The 16,180-nt window shown below is 38.8% G+C and overlaps 2 protein-coding genes across 2 annotated transcripts in view; both read left to right on the forward strand.

Annotated features, from left to right (window-relative positions):
- The window catches only part of LOC140614849 (olfactory receptor 10A6), a 66,535-nt gene extending 51,749 nt beyond the window's left edge, over positions 1 to 14,786 (forward strand). Inside the window, exons 2-3 of the mRNA XM_072794198.1 lie at positions 6,841 to 6,924; positions 13,646 to 14,786. Of these exons, the coding sequence (XP_072650299.1) occupies positions 6,859 to 6,924; positions 13,646 to 14,722 (1,143 nt within the window). The 5' untranslated portion in view covers positions 6,841 to 6,858 and the 3' untranslated portion in view covers positions 14,723 to 14,786. The remainder of the gene's footprint in view (positions 1 to 6,840; positions 6,925 to 13,645) is intronic.
- On the forward strand, positions 1,923 to 2,969 carry LOC140615409 (olfactory receptor 10A3-like). The gene has a single exon (XM_072795269.1). The coding sequence runs from the start codon at positions 1,950 to 1,952 to the stop codon at positions 2,892 to 2,894; it is 945 nt and encodes a 314-aa protein (XP_072651370.1). The 5' UTR covers positions 1,923 to 1,949; the 3' UTR covers positions 2,895 to 2,969.
- Positions 14,787 to 16,180: the final 1,394 nt, after the last annotated feature.

The raw sequence follows: 16,180 nt of genomic DNA on the forward strand, positions 1-16,180 counted from the left end.
CTGGGTTCCTCATCTCCCACAGTGTATTTCTGCTGGCTTTCAAAACATCACACAAAGGCCAGTAGGTCTCCATTGTAATGCTAGGGTGTCATGAAATGCCTTTGACCTGAGCAAGTCATCCCCCTTCAACCTCCTGTACCTTCCACTGGTGACATGCTATGATTGTGCTTGTTCACACACACTCCCTCCTTATTCAGAAGTATTGAATCCCTCGCAGAAACCTCTCATAGCCCCTTGTTATTACCTCTGCTTGCCAGCAATGTGGTGTGTTGGTTTCACTCTTCTTTTCCATATTCTATTCCTAGATGCTATAGTGGACTTCCTCAATTTTAAATTCTATTACTCATCAAACATTGGTTTAGTATCATTTATGGGCCACGACTGTTGTAGACATTGTGAGTATAGCAAAGATCAAAACAAAATCTTGGATTCCTGGAGTTTATATTTAGCAAGGGAGTTAGACTTTATGTGTATATAATATGCAAATATTATTAATATGTAATATCTACCTATGTGTACATGTAAAATCTAACCTCCTCACTAAAATATGTCAGTTACTGATAGGTGAGAAAAACAGCCAAGATAGAAGAGATAGGAATTTGAAAACTGAGGTAAGAGTGGAATGCTATTTTGTGTAATGTTTTGAGCTCTCTGTGGAGTGTGTGAAGCCAATCTGTCCCTGAGGTACCTGAGCCTAGAACATTGTAAGTGCTAAAACAGTATTTATTGAATAATTGACGATTAAATCAACTTCTTGATGAGCAGGGCAGTAGGAGAGAGAAAAAGAGAGACAAAGACAGGAGAGAGAAAGAAAATGTTTAAATCACAGTCACAGAGTGATCACAACTGTATGATTCCTAAATCATTATGGTCACAAAGATTAGCCTTAGAGAACTCTTAAAATTTTTTTGTTTATTTTATTTTTATTTTTATTTTTATTTTTATTTTTATTTTTATTTTTATTTTTGATTCTTAAAATTTCCCATGCAGGCCACAGTGCCTGAATGGCTCTCTTTGTTAAGTGTCTGACTCTTGATTTTGGCTCTGGTCATGATCTCCAGGTGGTGAGATTGAGCCCTACCTTGGGCTCTGTACTGGGCATAGTGCTTGCATAAGATTCTCTCTTTCCCTCTCTTTCTGCCCTTCTCTATCCCCTACTCACTCTCTGTCTTTCCCTCTTAAAAAAAAAAAAAAAAGAAAGCTTTTCATACAGGCCGATCTCAATAGAATTGTCAATGAGCAGTCTTTGCAAAAATTAGTAAGTCTAAGGCAATCACACAATTTACAGATCATCTAAGATAAGTACATCAAACCCCTTTGTCCCTGCCAAGACTGCATATTCAAGCATCACACACAGGCATTTTGAACAGGATGAATATTTATAGTAAGTCAACTGCGATATAACTTTGAATTATTAGATGGTTTAAATAATATTTGTGTGTATCTTTCTCATTTGTCTACTTATAATACTTTAACTTTTGTATTTTACATTTTCTACTTCAATAAAATTGAAAAAAAAAAAGAGAGGATTCTGATAGCCATGACGTAGGAATGGAATCTCAACTATAAAATATTGATGTTGTTTTAAGGCTATACTTAATTTGCAAACTATATACTGTACAGGTTATAAAAGTATTTTGATAATATTCAGTGCTTTTCAGATGAAACTTCTGAGCCAGCCTTCTTCACTTCCTCCTTTTAAAAATTTTTAAATTTAATTTTATTTATTTTACTTTTTTTCACCTCCTCCTTTTATTTGATGTTTATTAATCCAAGAGATTGGTCATTTCTAACATTGCCACACTGAATTTAGTCAGGATGCATTCCTTTTTATATCTTCTACCATTAATACCTGTTGTGAATTGCAGACACAGACTGTTAGCGATTGGACTGTGACTTCATCATTTGTATATAATGTCCATAAAAACGATATACTGTCCACCACTGGGATGAAAAGGCAAAATCAAAGCTCTGTGGTTGAATTCATCCTCTTGGGCTTTTCCAACTTTCCTGAACTCCAAGAGCAGCTCTTTGGGGTTTTCCTGGCTGTTTACCTGGTGACTCTGATGGGAAATGCCATCATTATAGTCATCATCGCCTTGGAACAGACCCTCCACGTGCCCATGTATCTGTTCCTCCAGAACCTGTCTGTGGTGGACGTGAGTTTCAGCGCAGTCATTATGCCTGAAATGCTGGTGGTCCTCACCAGGGAGAAAACGTCCATTTCATTTATGAGCTGTTTTGCACAGATGTATTTCATCCTTTTCTTTGGTGGCACTGAATGTTTTCTCCTGGGGACGATGGCTTATGACCGATTTGCTGCAATCTGTCACCCTCTGAGCTACCCAATGATTATGAACAAAAGAGTTTTCATGAAATTAGTAATGTTCTCATGGGTCTCAGGGATCATGGTGGCTACTGTGCAGACCACATGGGTTTTCAGTTTTCCTTTTTGTGGCCCCAATGTAATCAATCATCTCTTCTGTGAGACTCCCCCAGTGCTAGAACTTGCATGTGCAGACACGTTTCTGTTTGAAATCTATGCATTCACTGGCACCATTTTGATTGTCATGGTTCCTTTCGTGTTGATACTCTTGTCTTATATTCGGATTCTCTTTGCCATCCTGAGGATGCCATCAGCCACGGGGAGGCAAAAGGCCTTTTCCACTTGTGCCTCCCATCTCACGTCTGTGACCCTCTTCTATGGCACAGCCAGTATGACTTATTTACAACCCAAATCTGGCTACTCCCCAGAAACCAAGAAGCTGATGTCATTGTCTTACTCACTTCTTACACCTCTGCTGAATCCACTGATCTACAGCTTCAGAAATAGTGAGATGAAAAGAGCTTTGATGAAACTATGGCGAAGAAGAGTGGATATACATGCATTCTGATTGTGCTGAGAAGCCATATGGTCACTGCCTGACTGAACTCTACTTAAATTTTATATGTGGCCAAACATTCTATATTCCTTGGTATGAACACGTTTTTTATTTTTCCATGTTCAATAATAAGATTTCTATTTTCAACAGTTTAGTGTTAATTTTAATACAATATATAATAAAACAGTTTATCTGTTCCTCTAGTATGATAATCAGCCCATTATGGATTATGTCATTAAAATGAGGTTCAATAACCTCTGAGTCCCTGTATCGTGTGTACTGATTTTTTATTTCTGATGGCATTCTTCACAGTGATTACATTGGGGCAAAAAGTTTGTGTCACATTAAGATGACAGTAACATTCTTTATAAAACTGTTACTGAATTACAGCCAGATACAAGGGCTCCATCTGAGATGTAAAAATGTAGACTCTCAGGTCCCACCCAAGACTTAATGAATTAAAATCTGCTATTTAAAGGGATCCCGAAGTGACTTAGATGCACTTTAATGTGGAGAAACATTGGTGTATAGCGTAGCTTGTATCTTGATGACAAAGAGGAGTTCCTTGTTCCTTTACTACTCCTCTGCCATCAGATAATCAGAACTCATATTGCCCCACATTGTCCTCCTGACAGACAGCTTCCTGAAACTGTGGTGTATTTGTGGGATCCTTTGATTATCCATGCCTACCTGCTTTTCCCTTATGTCAGAACAGTTCCAGGGAAGCCTGTACCACCAGCATATCCACCCAACTCTCTTTGTTGCAAACAGCAGGACAATTGCCATTCCCTCAAGGTGTGCCACTTGTGTTGATTCTCAGGTGTGGTTATGGTATACATCAGAGTCACAGGGATGGAGGTAAGGACACCATTCACTATGTGTGGGTTGCTGGCCCCACACAGAGTGTCTGTTTCAGTAGATCTGTGGTGGCACCTGCTAATTTGCATTTAGAATAAGTTCCCTGGTAGTTCTAAAACTGTTGATCCGGGGACTATGGTGTGAGGACCCTAAGTCCCAGAGAAACTTTCTAGCTTTATCTGAACTGCCTCTGTGGAATCCCCTCTGATTCTTCATGAATGATGTTTTAACCCTCATTGTTTGTGACAACCCCTTTCACGCATTGTACTTTTGGATAAGATATGTACTAGTTTCTTTCAAGATGCAATTTAGGTTTCTGTTCTCATTGGTATTGTCATTTGGGGGAAATTTCTAGGATGCTAGTGCCATCTTTACCCCAACTTTTGTGATGTTGCATTTCATTTTGTATTTTTAAATAACACCTTGCTTTTAAACTTCTACAAAAGTCATCACTTTCTAAAATTTAAAGAGTACATAGATTGCAAAATAATGTAAAACTCTCAAAAGCACCTGGACTCTCATTCTTGATATCATTGCCAGAGGCCATCACTCTGCATGGTTTCTGTCCAGGCTCTGATTTTTCCTATTGGTATCTGGGGACTTGGTATGTGTACATACATTTCTCTTTTTCAGAATAGGAGGAGGGAGAGTTTACAGTCTATTTTCCAATTATTCAATTTCACAGAATATTTCAAGGGTATCATTTTATGTCTGTATGGATTTTGCTTTATTGTTTTAATAAGCGCATCGCCTTCTAAACGAGTAAACATAGTAATGTGACCAGTTTCCTCAAGTGGATGGTTTACTTCTGACTTTCACTGTTATCAAACTGTTCGAACATCCTTCTACACATCTGGTTGTGTGTTTATTATAATAGAATTTTAGGAAACAGAATTGCCAGATCAAAGTGTGTCATGCTAGGTTACTAAGGTGGTACTATTTTAGATTTTTCTGCAGTTGGGTTATTCCAACCACCTCCTCCAACAGAGTAGGAGTGTCCCTTTGCAAGATTCTTGCCAGTTCTAGATATTCTGTTCCAAAATGCTTCATTCATCTGATTTGCATTTTTTTTAAAAAAGATTTTATTTATCCATTCAAGAGAGACACACAGAGAGAGGAAGAGACACAGGCAGAGGGAGAAGCAGGCTCCCCGAGGGAAGCTTGATGCGGGACTACATCCCAGGACTCCCGGGATCATGACATGAGCCAAAGGCAGACGGTCAATCCCTGAGCCAACAAGGCTCCCTGATTGGCATTTTTAATTACCAGGAAGTCACAAACATTATTCAAAAACAAAGCTAGATGACAATCACCCTGATAATCACACTTGGATTCACAAGCTACTCTCTGCAACCTTTAATTCACATATTTCATTATGGACTTTGTCTCCAAATAGACTTTATGCAGCTTTTAAAGATACATTCACCACCACTAGATTCTTAGATATATTTCTAAATGTTCATTTTGCAGTATATTTGGAAACCAAAGCAAAAGTAAGCTATGGTGACTACATCAAATAAAAAACTTCTGCACGACGAAGGAGACAATTGACAAAAGCCAACCTACTGAATGGGAGAAGACATTTACAAATGACACACTTGGTAAAGGGGTTAATTTTCAAAATATTTAAAGAACTTTTATAATTCAACACCTCCCCCCCAAACGAAATCCAATGAAAAAGAGGCGGAACATATGAATGAACATTTGATCAGAGAAGACGTAAAAGATGCTTAACATCACTCATCATCAGGGAAATGCAAATCAAAACTATAAGGAGCTATCACCTCATGTCAGATGTCAGAAAGACTAAAATTAACAACATAAGAAACAACAGGTGTTGGTAAGGCTGTGGAGAAAGGTAAACCCTCTTGTGCTGTGGGAATGCAAACTGGTACAGTCACTGTGGAAAACAGTGTGGTGGTTCCTCAAAAAGCTAAAAATAGAACTACCCTATGATCCAGTAATTGCACTATGGGGTATTTACTCCCAAGATACCAAACACTAAATCAAAGGGATACATCACCCTTATGTTTATTTCAGCATTATTTACAATAGCCAAATTATGGAAAGAGCCCATGTCCATCAATAAACAAGAAGTGGCATAGACACCACACACACACACACACACACACACACACACACAATGAAATAATAGCCACAGAAAAGACAAAAAAGAATGAAATCTTGCCATTTGCAACAACATGGTTAGAGTTGGAGGATATAATGCTACTGAGCTAAGTCAGTCAGAGAAATACAAATACCATATGATTTCACTCATCTATGTGGCATTTAAGAAACAAAACAAATGAACAAAGTAAAAAGGAGACAAACCAAAAAGCCAGACCTTTACCTCTAGAGGACAAACTGTTGGTTACCAGAGTGGAAGTGGGTGGGGAGATGGGTGAAACAGGTGAAGGGGATTAAGAGTACTCTTACTGTGATGAGCCCTGAGTAGATTACATAGAATTGTTGAGTCACTATATTGTACACCTGAAACTAATGTAGCACTCTGTTAATTATACTAGAATTAAAATGTAATGATTTTTTATGTAAAAAATCATAAGGAAGAGAAAAAAAGAATCTTTTGGATCTTTAGGTACATCGATTATGCATGCATTGGATCGTTTTTGTTAGCTTTGCCAGTTTATATTGTTTACATTGATCATATTAAACTGTGTTCATGGGGATACCTGGGTGGCCCAATGGTTTAGCGCCTGCCTTTGGCCCAGGGCGTGATCCTGGAGACCTGGGATTGAGTCCCACATCAGGCTCCCTTCATGGAGCCTGCTTCTCCCTCTGCCTGTGCCTCTGCCTCTCTCTCTCTCTCTGTCTCTCATGAATAAATAAATAAAGTCTTTATTAAATACCTGTGTTTGTTTTGATTCATTTTGCTTGGTTAATCTTCTCTCTACCACTAAGTTTGAGTAGTGTCTATTCTCTTTTTTCAATACTTCCAATATGGACATCCTATTTGTGACTTCAAAAAAAAAAAATTTTGACACCTATCCTGAACACTGCTAGCTAAGGTTTCATCACTTTCTGTTGTTTTGCCTGTTTTCCCTGAGCATGTGTATTTTTTGCTTTGTGCTCTTCATTACAGAAGCAGTAAGGTCGTAAAATGGTAAACATTCTTGGCTATGTTTTTGCTGATAAATTGTATCCACTTTCTGACCACATCCTTGAGGTGAGTATTTAATCCATCACCTGCTTTTCCTGTTCCATTCCTCTTTTTACCCTTTAGTTTCTGTGGATTAGTCTGGCTCAGGACCTCTCTGGTATCCCAGAATTGGAGCAAAGTGTACTCTTTCTGGACCCGCCATGTACAGAATGTCTGTTTGGAAATGGGGCCAGGCCATGTTTCTTTCACAAGTCACCAGGAACTAGCCATGGTGAACAGTAGCACTCTTTCTAAATGTGTTACTCAATTATTGGCCACACACAAGGGCTCCATGTGGGATGTAAAAATGTAGACTCTCAGCTCCCACCCAAGACCTAATGATTTCCAATTTGCATATTAAAAGGATCCCTGGGGCACCTGGGTGGGTCAATCTGTTAAACCTCCAACTTTTGGTTTCGGTATTGCTCAGGTTCTGATCTCAGGGTGGTGGGATTGGGGCTCCTGGGGCACAGTTGGCTTCAATTCTCTGCCTCTGTCCCTCACCCTACTTGCTCTCTGTCTCTCTCTAATAAATAAATAAAATCTTTTAAAAAGATAAAAAAATAAAAGGATCCCTAACTGACTTGGATGCATTTTAAATTTGGAGAAGCATTGGTGTGCAGCACAGCTTATATCTTTGTAATAAAGATGTGTCCCTTGTTCCTTTACTACTCCTCTGCCATCAGATAATCAGAACTCATATTGCCCCACATTGTCCTCCTGACAGCTTCCTGAAACTGTGGTGTATTTGGGATCCTTTGATTATCCATGCCTACCTGCTTTTCCCTTATGTCAGAACAGTTCCAGGGAAGCCTGTACCACCAGCATATCCACCCAACTCTCTTTGTTGCAAACAGCAGGACAATTGCCATTCCCTCAAGGGTGTGCCACTTGTGTTGATTCTCAGGTGTGGTTATGGTATACATCAGAGTCACAGGGGTGGAGGTAAGGACACCATTCACTATGTGTGGGTTGCTGGCCCCACACAGAGTGTCTGTTTCAGTAGATCTGTGGTGGCACCTGCTAATTTGCATTTAGAATAAGTTCCCTGGTAGTTCTAAAACTGTTGATCCGGGGACTATGGTGTGAGGACCCTAAGTCCCAGAGAAACTTTCTAGCTTTATCTGAACTGTCTCTTTGGAATCCCCTCTGATTCTTCATGCATCGTGTCTTGACCCTTGCTGTTTGTGACAAACCCTTTCACGCATTGTAATTTTGGATAAGATATGTACTAGTTTCTTTCAAGATGCAATTTAGGTTTCTGTTCTCATTGGTATTGTCATTTGGGGGAAATTTCTAGGATGCTAGTGCCATCTTTACCCCAACCTTTGTGATGTTGCATTTCATTTTGTATTTTTAAATAACACCTTGCTTTTAAACTTCTACAAAAGTCGTCACTTTCTAAAACTTAAAGAGTACATAGATTACAAAATAATGTAAAAGTCTCAAAAGCACCTGGACTCTCATTCTTGATATCATTGCCAGAGGCCATCACTCTGCATGGTTTCTGTCCAGGCTCTGATTTTTCCTATTGGTATCTGGGGACTTGGTATGTGTACATACATTTCTCTTTTTCAGAATGTTGACTTGGGAGGAGCTCTTGGAGAAGTTGTCCCTGGGAAGAAGGGACATAAAGGAGTTAGCATTTTGAACAGTAATAGTCCATGTTCAGAGAAAAGCATGGACAATAGCTATGAGATGGGGACAGAGTTGTTGGATTTGAGGACTAGCAAAGAGGCCAGTGGGGCTGGATGAGAGTGTCCAATGGAATGTGGTAGAGTTGAGCTCAGAGAGTTCTAGGGGAATAGATCTTTAATACATGAGTTTGGCTTCTAACCAGAAGAGGAGAGAGTGCTATTGGAGGGTTTTGAGCAGAGGCAAAGGATGAAGAAAGGAGAAGTTGAGAGGCCATGGCAGTTATCCAACTTGAGAGACAATAGTAGCTTGGACCAGGGCGTTAGCCCAAGGAAATGTAGAATGTTCAGATTTGATACCCAGTATTTTGAAGACAGAGCCACAGGTAGGTTATGGAGTTGATGTGATTTGGAGGAAAAACGACTCCTTGATTTGCAGCCCATGGAACTGGAAGCTCTGAGCTCCTGTTCCCTGAGATGAGGAATGTTGATGGTGGATCGGGTTTAGGAGAAGACTGGGAGTACAGTTTAGGACATATTAACACATGAAAATGCGATAACTTCATTTGAAAGTGTTATCTCAGTAATCTGAATTTCATTTCCAGCTTCTGGCCAGCTAAAGAGATATTTTTCTTTTATGCTTTGTGCTGTTGCTCTGCTATTTTATTGCACAGTATGCTATGTCTATCACCCCCAAATATTCGGAGTTATTGACATATCCTTCCTACACGTATATAATGACCCTTTGTAAATATTCCAAAAATATTCTGGAAGGAAAACATAAAGTTAGCACCTTCAAAAAGTAGTGTACTCTTTACAATTACTGTTATTATCATGTTAAATCAACATTCTTTTCTTATAACCTTTCATTTTTATATCTTTCTGGTCTATCTTATTGGTGAATCATGGGGGTAGGTGTGTTAGTATTTCTACATTTTGATTCTTCTTTGATCTATTTAGTACTATTGGCTATGAAATTATAATTTTATATTAATATAACTTCCTTTTCATCCCCTTTTGCATGTACCTGAATTGTTTCCGCACACTCTTCATTCATGTCTAATACACCTAGTGGAAAGTGCACAAGTGCTGACTAAATCTTGATGACTCCTCGGAAACTACACATCACCTGCGTTACCACCACTGACAAAAAAAAAAAAACGGAACATGTATGACAGAAGCCCACATGGGAACTCTGGTGTATGAATCATAGAGAATACATATCAGGCAGCATTTGCCAGCCTGGTGATGGGACTGGCTCATGCCTGGGGAGTAATTCCACCATAGTGAATGACCTAGGGGGGATCCCTGGATTGGAATGTGAAGTGAAAATTCCTTTACCTCAGGCTAATGGCTACATTTCCCACTGGATACAGAGTAGACAGAATGAATCTCTGGGTGCTATTGACTGCCTTACTGCTGCCAGGGGAGGTGAGCTTCCTTCAGAATGGAACCTTCTCTAGGAATGTGCAGTGAGAAGTAGACCAAGGTAACCTGCATTCAGTCACACCGTCCAGTTTGGGACAGAGCCAAGTCTGCAGAGTGTTTCATCTCTTTACTCTGTGGGGAGTGAGCCAAATGGTCTCCTTGATTGTTCACTCCAGTGTAAGTGGATCCCTGAATCTCTTGGTTTTCACTTATATCCAATGAGATTTACTGTATTATGTTTATTTTGTTGAGAAAGTTATAGAATCAGTGAAAGTTAGTTGAGATTACTTAGAGCTTAAAAGCTCTTTCAATAAAATCCACTGTAATGATTTTTTTCCAAAAATTTTCAGTGACTATATTTCTTCTACAAATGATCAAAAGTTCTTTGATGATAGAATGAGCATTCAGTTTTCTACAACTAGGCTTCACTCTGCTTGCCTTAACTAGTTTCCCACCATCGCCCAAACTGTGCATTCCACCTAGTTGTCCTATACCTCTAGCTCACCAGCCTTTGCTCAAGCTCTCACACCATCAATCTCTTCTTTCCAGTTTACAAGTGTTAGTCAGCCTCTGTTTTCACCTCCTTTGGAGACGTCATGCTGAACTGAGTCTCTTGTGTGAAGAGGCATTTATTCCCCATAGGAATAGGAAGGAGCGATGCTCCAGGTGTGTGCTCTTGAGGGTTCTCACCTGAGGCGCCAAGGTCAAGCCCCTTTAGTCATCATGCAAAAACATGAGGGAGTGTTTATGAAGTGATTCCAAGTCCTCCAGGGAGGGGGTTCTACAGGGCGTATGATTCAGTGTCATATAATGTTCTAGAATCAAAGCCCTGAAAGAAGGAGTTGTATTTGTGAGAAGATGGCTTTTGAGTATAGGTAAAACTTTGACAATATAGCAAGACATTTAAAGAGACGGAGTCAATAGGTAAGAAAGGGAGGATTCTGCTGTGTGTGTGTTGGTGGGCTTTCCACTTATAGTTCCTCTCCAGCTGATCATTGGAGATGCTGTTGAAGCGATGTCTCTGTGCTCAGGATCCCTAGACACAGCTGACACACCGGAATCAGTAGACTCCTTGGTTTTGATGCTGGTTAATTCCCTTTTCTCTTCTTTTTGGAGAAAAGTTTGGGCAATAATTAGGGGTATAAGTACTTGGCAGACATTAATCATCAAATCTTAGAATTTTGCAGCTGGAAGGGAACTGAAAAATAAGTGCAACTCCTACCTCTTCAACTGGAAGGATGAAAACTACCAGGGAGCGCTCTGCCTCAATATTTCTTTCCCAGAGTTCTCCAAGTCGGCATTGGGGTCTCTAAGTTCCAGAGAAAAGGTGCAGCAACTGCAGTCAGTGACCCATTACCAGTCATGAATGTTTTTTTTTCCCCAGAAGATGCTTATTATGCATTCTACAAAGCTTTTCTATTTTACTTACATTATATTCTAAATTTTCCAATTTTCCAAATCTATCCACTTTTAAACATTTGTAACTAAGTACACTTTATTCTTTTCTCTCATTAGAAATGAGTTTTAGGTGTTTGATCCTGTGACTGTTTTTTAGTAATTTCAATTTTTTTATGATGCAAAGTATAATTAGTATGATTAGTATGGACATTTAATTTTTATGTATGATATGGTCAAACTCAAATCAACTTGCTTTCCACTGTGCTAATGTTCTACTGATCTTTACTCAAGAAAACATGAAATTTTTTCATCTCCTGTGTCTTTCTGTTCTCCTGTGTTCCTTATTTCCCACGTTTTTTTCGGCTCCTTTTCAAAACATCACAGTAAAGCCAGTAGGTCTCCACTGAAATGCTAGGAAGTCATCAAATACCTTTGATCTGAGCAAGTGTTCTCTCCTTGTTATGCCTTCCTCCTCCACCTATTGTGGTATTCTATGATTTGTTTTTCGTGTTCCCACCCCATTCCAAATTATTGAATCCCTTATAGAAATGTCTTGTAGCCCCTTATTATTACCTCTGCTTGCCAATAATTTTCCTTGTTGGTTTCACTCTTCTTTTCGACACTCTCTTCCTTAAAGATATCATGGATTTCCTCATTTTTTTATTCCATTATTCATCAAATATTGGTGTAGTATCAATTACAGGCCAGGGACTATTGTAGACATTGTGAATGTAGCAAAGAAAAAAACCAAATTCTTAGATTCCTGGAGTATATATATATATATATATATATATATATATATATATATTTATTTATTTATTTAAAGATTTTTATTTATTTATTTATTCATGAGAGAGAGAGAGAGAGAGGGAGAGAGAGAGGCAGAGGGAGAAGCAGGCTCCATGCAGGGAGCCTGACGTGGGACTCGATCCCGGGACTTCAGGACTGCGCCCTGGGCCAAAGGCAGGTGTTAAACCGCTGAGCCACCCAGGGATACCTTGGAGTTTATATTTTATTGATGGAGTTATATATTACTTATATATAATCTGTAAATATTATAAATATGTAATATATACATGTGCGTACATGTAAATTCTAACTCCATCATTTGTATATATACATATAATACCAAGTGCTGATAATGAAGAAACACAGAGCAAGGTATAATAGATAGGACCTGAAGTACTGGGCTATCAGTGGAATGCTGTTTTGTATATTGTTTCCTGCTTTCTATTGAGCTGAGGATCCAATGTGTTCTTGTGATTACTGAACCTAGAAAATGATACTTGCTCAATCAGTGTTTGTTGAATAATAATAATTAGTGATTAAATGAACTCCTGATGAGAAGGATAATTGGAGATAGAGAAAAGATAGAGAGAAAGAGAGAGACAGACAGGAAACGTTTAAATAATAGTTTTAGAGTGATGAAAACTGGATGATTCTTAAATATAATGGTCACAAGGATTAACCGTAGAAAACTGGCTCTTAAAATTTCCCATGCAGATGAATCTCAGTATAATTGGCCATGACCAGTGTTTGCAGTAATCAATAACCCTGAAGCAACTCACACTATTTATAGATCACTTAAGATAGTGAAATATGAAATATGAAAACTCTGCTGTAACCCACAAATGGGGTTGAACTTAGATGTTTTTTTCATAATTTTTTTCAAAAAAACTTTTTTTTAAAGACTTATTTATTCATGAGAGACAAAGAGAGAGAGGCAGAGACACAGGCAGAGGGAGAAGCTGGCTCCATTCAGGGAGCCCGATATGGGACTCGATCCCAGGTCTCCAGGATCATGCCCTGGGTCGAAGGCAGGAGCTAAACCACTGAGCCACCCAAGGATCCCTGTTTTTTTCATATTTAATAAGCCTCATACCAGTATTTTGAAATGATAAATATTTACAAGAAACATAAATCAACTGTGCTGTAACTTTGAATCATTCAGTTGTTTAAAAAAATTTGTGGGTATCTCTTTCTCTTTCTCTACTTTTTAATACTTTATTTTTGGTGGTTTTAAAAATATCTATTTATATAAATTGAAAAAAAGATGATTCTGATATTTATGACATGGGAATGGAACCACTTATAAAATATCAATGTTTGTTTTAAGGCTATGTTCAAAATCAAACTATATGACGTACAAATTACAAAAGCATTCCGATATAATTTTTTACTTTTCAGACAAGACTTCTGAGCCAGCATTCTTCATTTCCTCCTTTTTATTTGACATTTATTAATCCAAATAATGACCATTTCTAACATTGCCTACTGAATTTATACAGGATGCCTTCCTTTTTACATCTTCTGCCAAGAATACCTGGGGTGAATTGCAGACACAGACTCCCAGCTATTGGACTGTGACTTCATCATTTGTATACAATGTCCATAAAAACTATATACTGTCCACCACTGGAATGAAAAGGCAAAATCAAAGCTCTGTGGTTGAATTCATCCTCTTGGGCTTTTCCAACTTTCCTGAACTCCAAGAGCAGCTCTTTGGGGTTTTCCTGGCTGTTTACCTGGTGACTCTGATGGGAAATGCCATCATTATAGTCATCATTGCCTTGGAACAGACGCTCCACGTGCCCATGTATCTGTTCCTCCAGAACCTGTCTGTGGTGGACGTGAGTTTCAGCGCAGTCATTATGCCTGAAATGCTGGTGGTCCTCACCAGGGAGAAAACGTCCATTTCATTTGTGAGCTGTTTTGCACAGATGTATTTCATCCTTTTCTTTGGTGGCACTGAATGTTTTCTCCTGGGGATGATGGCTTATGACCGATTTGCTGCAATCTGTCACCCTCTGAGCTACCCAATGATAATGAACAAAAGGGTTTTCATGAAATTACTTATAACATCATGGACCTTAGGCTTCATGTTAGGTACTGTGCAAACATCATGGGTTTCCAGTTTTCCCTTTTGTGGCCCCAATGAAATCAATCATATCTCTTGTGAAACCCCAGCAGTGCTAGAACTTGCATGTGCAGACACGTTTCTGTTTGAAATCTATGCATTCACTGGCACCATTTTGATTATCATGGTTCCTTTCGTGTTGATACTCTTGTCATACATTTGGATTCTCTTTGCCATCCTGAGGATGCCATCAGCTACTGGGAGGCAAAAGGCCTTTTCCACTTGTGCCTCCCATCTCACGTCTGTGACCCTCTTCTATGGCACAGCCAGTATGACTTATTTACAACCCAAATCTGGCTACTCCCCTGAAACCAAGAAGCTGATGTCATTGTCTTACTCACTTCTTACACCTCTGCTGAATCCACTGATCTATAGCTTCAGAAATAGTGAGATGAAAAGAGCTTTGATAAAACTATGGCGAAGAAGAGTGGATTTACACACATTCTGACTGTGCTGAGAAGCCATGTGATATATGGTCACTGCCTGACTGAACTTTACTTAAACCTAATAAATGGTGGCAACATTTTGCATTTCTTTGTATGAGTATGCTTAACCTATTGTTTTCTACATATTTGTTAATATATTAAAGATATGTTCATATATTCATGTTTATTCTTTTTTCATTGATATATAATGTTCATTAATACTGAATATAAAAGTTTCTTTAAAATTTGCTTGTTAGTTTTGACCCTTGCAGTATGCTAAATGAAGAAACTAGTTTTATACACATATATATTCGAGCTTTAATTTCTGTAGAATAGGTTTCACAGTGTGGGCTGAATGGGTCAAAGCAACTGTGAATTTGCAAATAAATATAATATTTTATAAATATTACCAACTTACTTTTTAAAAGAAAAATATTTATTTATTTGTTTTGGAGACAGAGAGTGAGAAAGCAGCGTAGGGGAAGCAGAGGGACAGAGAGGATCCTGAAGCCGACTCCCTGATGAGCATATAGCCCAAGGAGGACACAGGGCTCTATCCCACAACCCTGAGATCATGAGCTGAGCTGAAAGCAAGAGTCAGCTGCTTAACCTACTGAACCATCCAGGTGGCCCCCACAAATTACTTTTTAAAAACGTAATTCAGGTTGCCTTTGAAGACCCAGCAAAACAACAAATAAGGAGCTTGGCTTTTTTCTGGGGGGGGGGTGACTTTTTTTTTCTTTTCGAGTGAAAATCTGTTCCATGCATGAGTTGAAAAAAGCAGTTCTTTACTGGGAGGATCACACTGGTCTATTATAGGTCATATCTAGTTTTAATCAGGGTTATCTTAGAATATATTCACCTTGTGTGTGACTAGACAGCAGCAAGGGATTGTTTTTGAAGATCATTTGTTTATTTAACAATATTTGTTGAATGATTTCTATGTACCAGAGACTGTGCCAGGTCCTGAGAGCATCAAGATTGGCAATATAGTCTAATGAGAGAGATAACTATTAAACAAATAACCACGCACTAAAAACACAATTACAGTTGTGATAATTGTTAAACAGGAAAAACACAAGATACCCTGGAATCATCATAAGAAGACCTTATCTGATATGGGGGTGGTGCATAGGATAGCATTGGCACTGGAAGGACCATGAAGGCCTCCCTGAGAAAGTGAATATTGAAACTGAGTCCAAAGACAGGTAGGAGTTATCCAGGCTCAACTCCAGCATGAGGGGGTGGGGAGGAGAGTCATGTATGTGGAAAGAAGGACATGTGTGAAAGTCTGGATAGGAAGGAACTTGATATTATTCCAGTGAAGGCAGGAGGCTAAACAGCAAAGGAGGAATGAGATGAAGAGGTAGGCAGAAGCCAGACTAAGTAAAATCTTGTCAGTACAAGAACTCTGAATTCACCTGCTAGTGATAGGGGACCAGTGAGTTAAGCAAAGCAGTGACATGGACATGTTTGTACTT

The sequence above is a fragment of the Canis lupus genome, chromosome 23 (assembly GCF_048164855.1).
Source record: "Canis lupus baileyi chromosome 23, mCanLup2.hap1, whole genome shotgun sequence".
NCBI classification, from domain to species: Eukaryota; Metazoa; Chordata; class Mammalia; order Carnivora; family Canidae; genus Canis; species Canis lupus.

What these genes read in the sequence shown, in the direction of transcription:
- LOC140615409 (XM_072795269.1), top strand. Translation starts at nt 1,950, where the DNA reads ATGAAAAGGCAAAATCAAAGCTCTGTGGTTGAATTCATCCTCTTGGGC.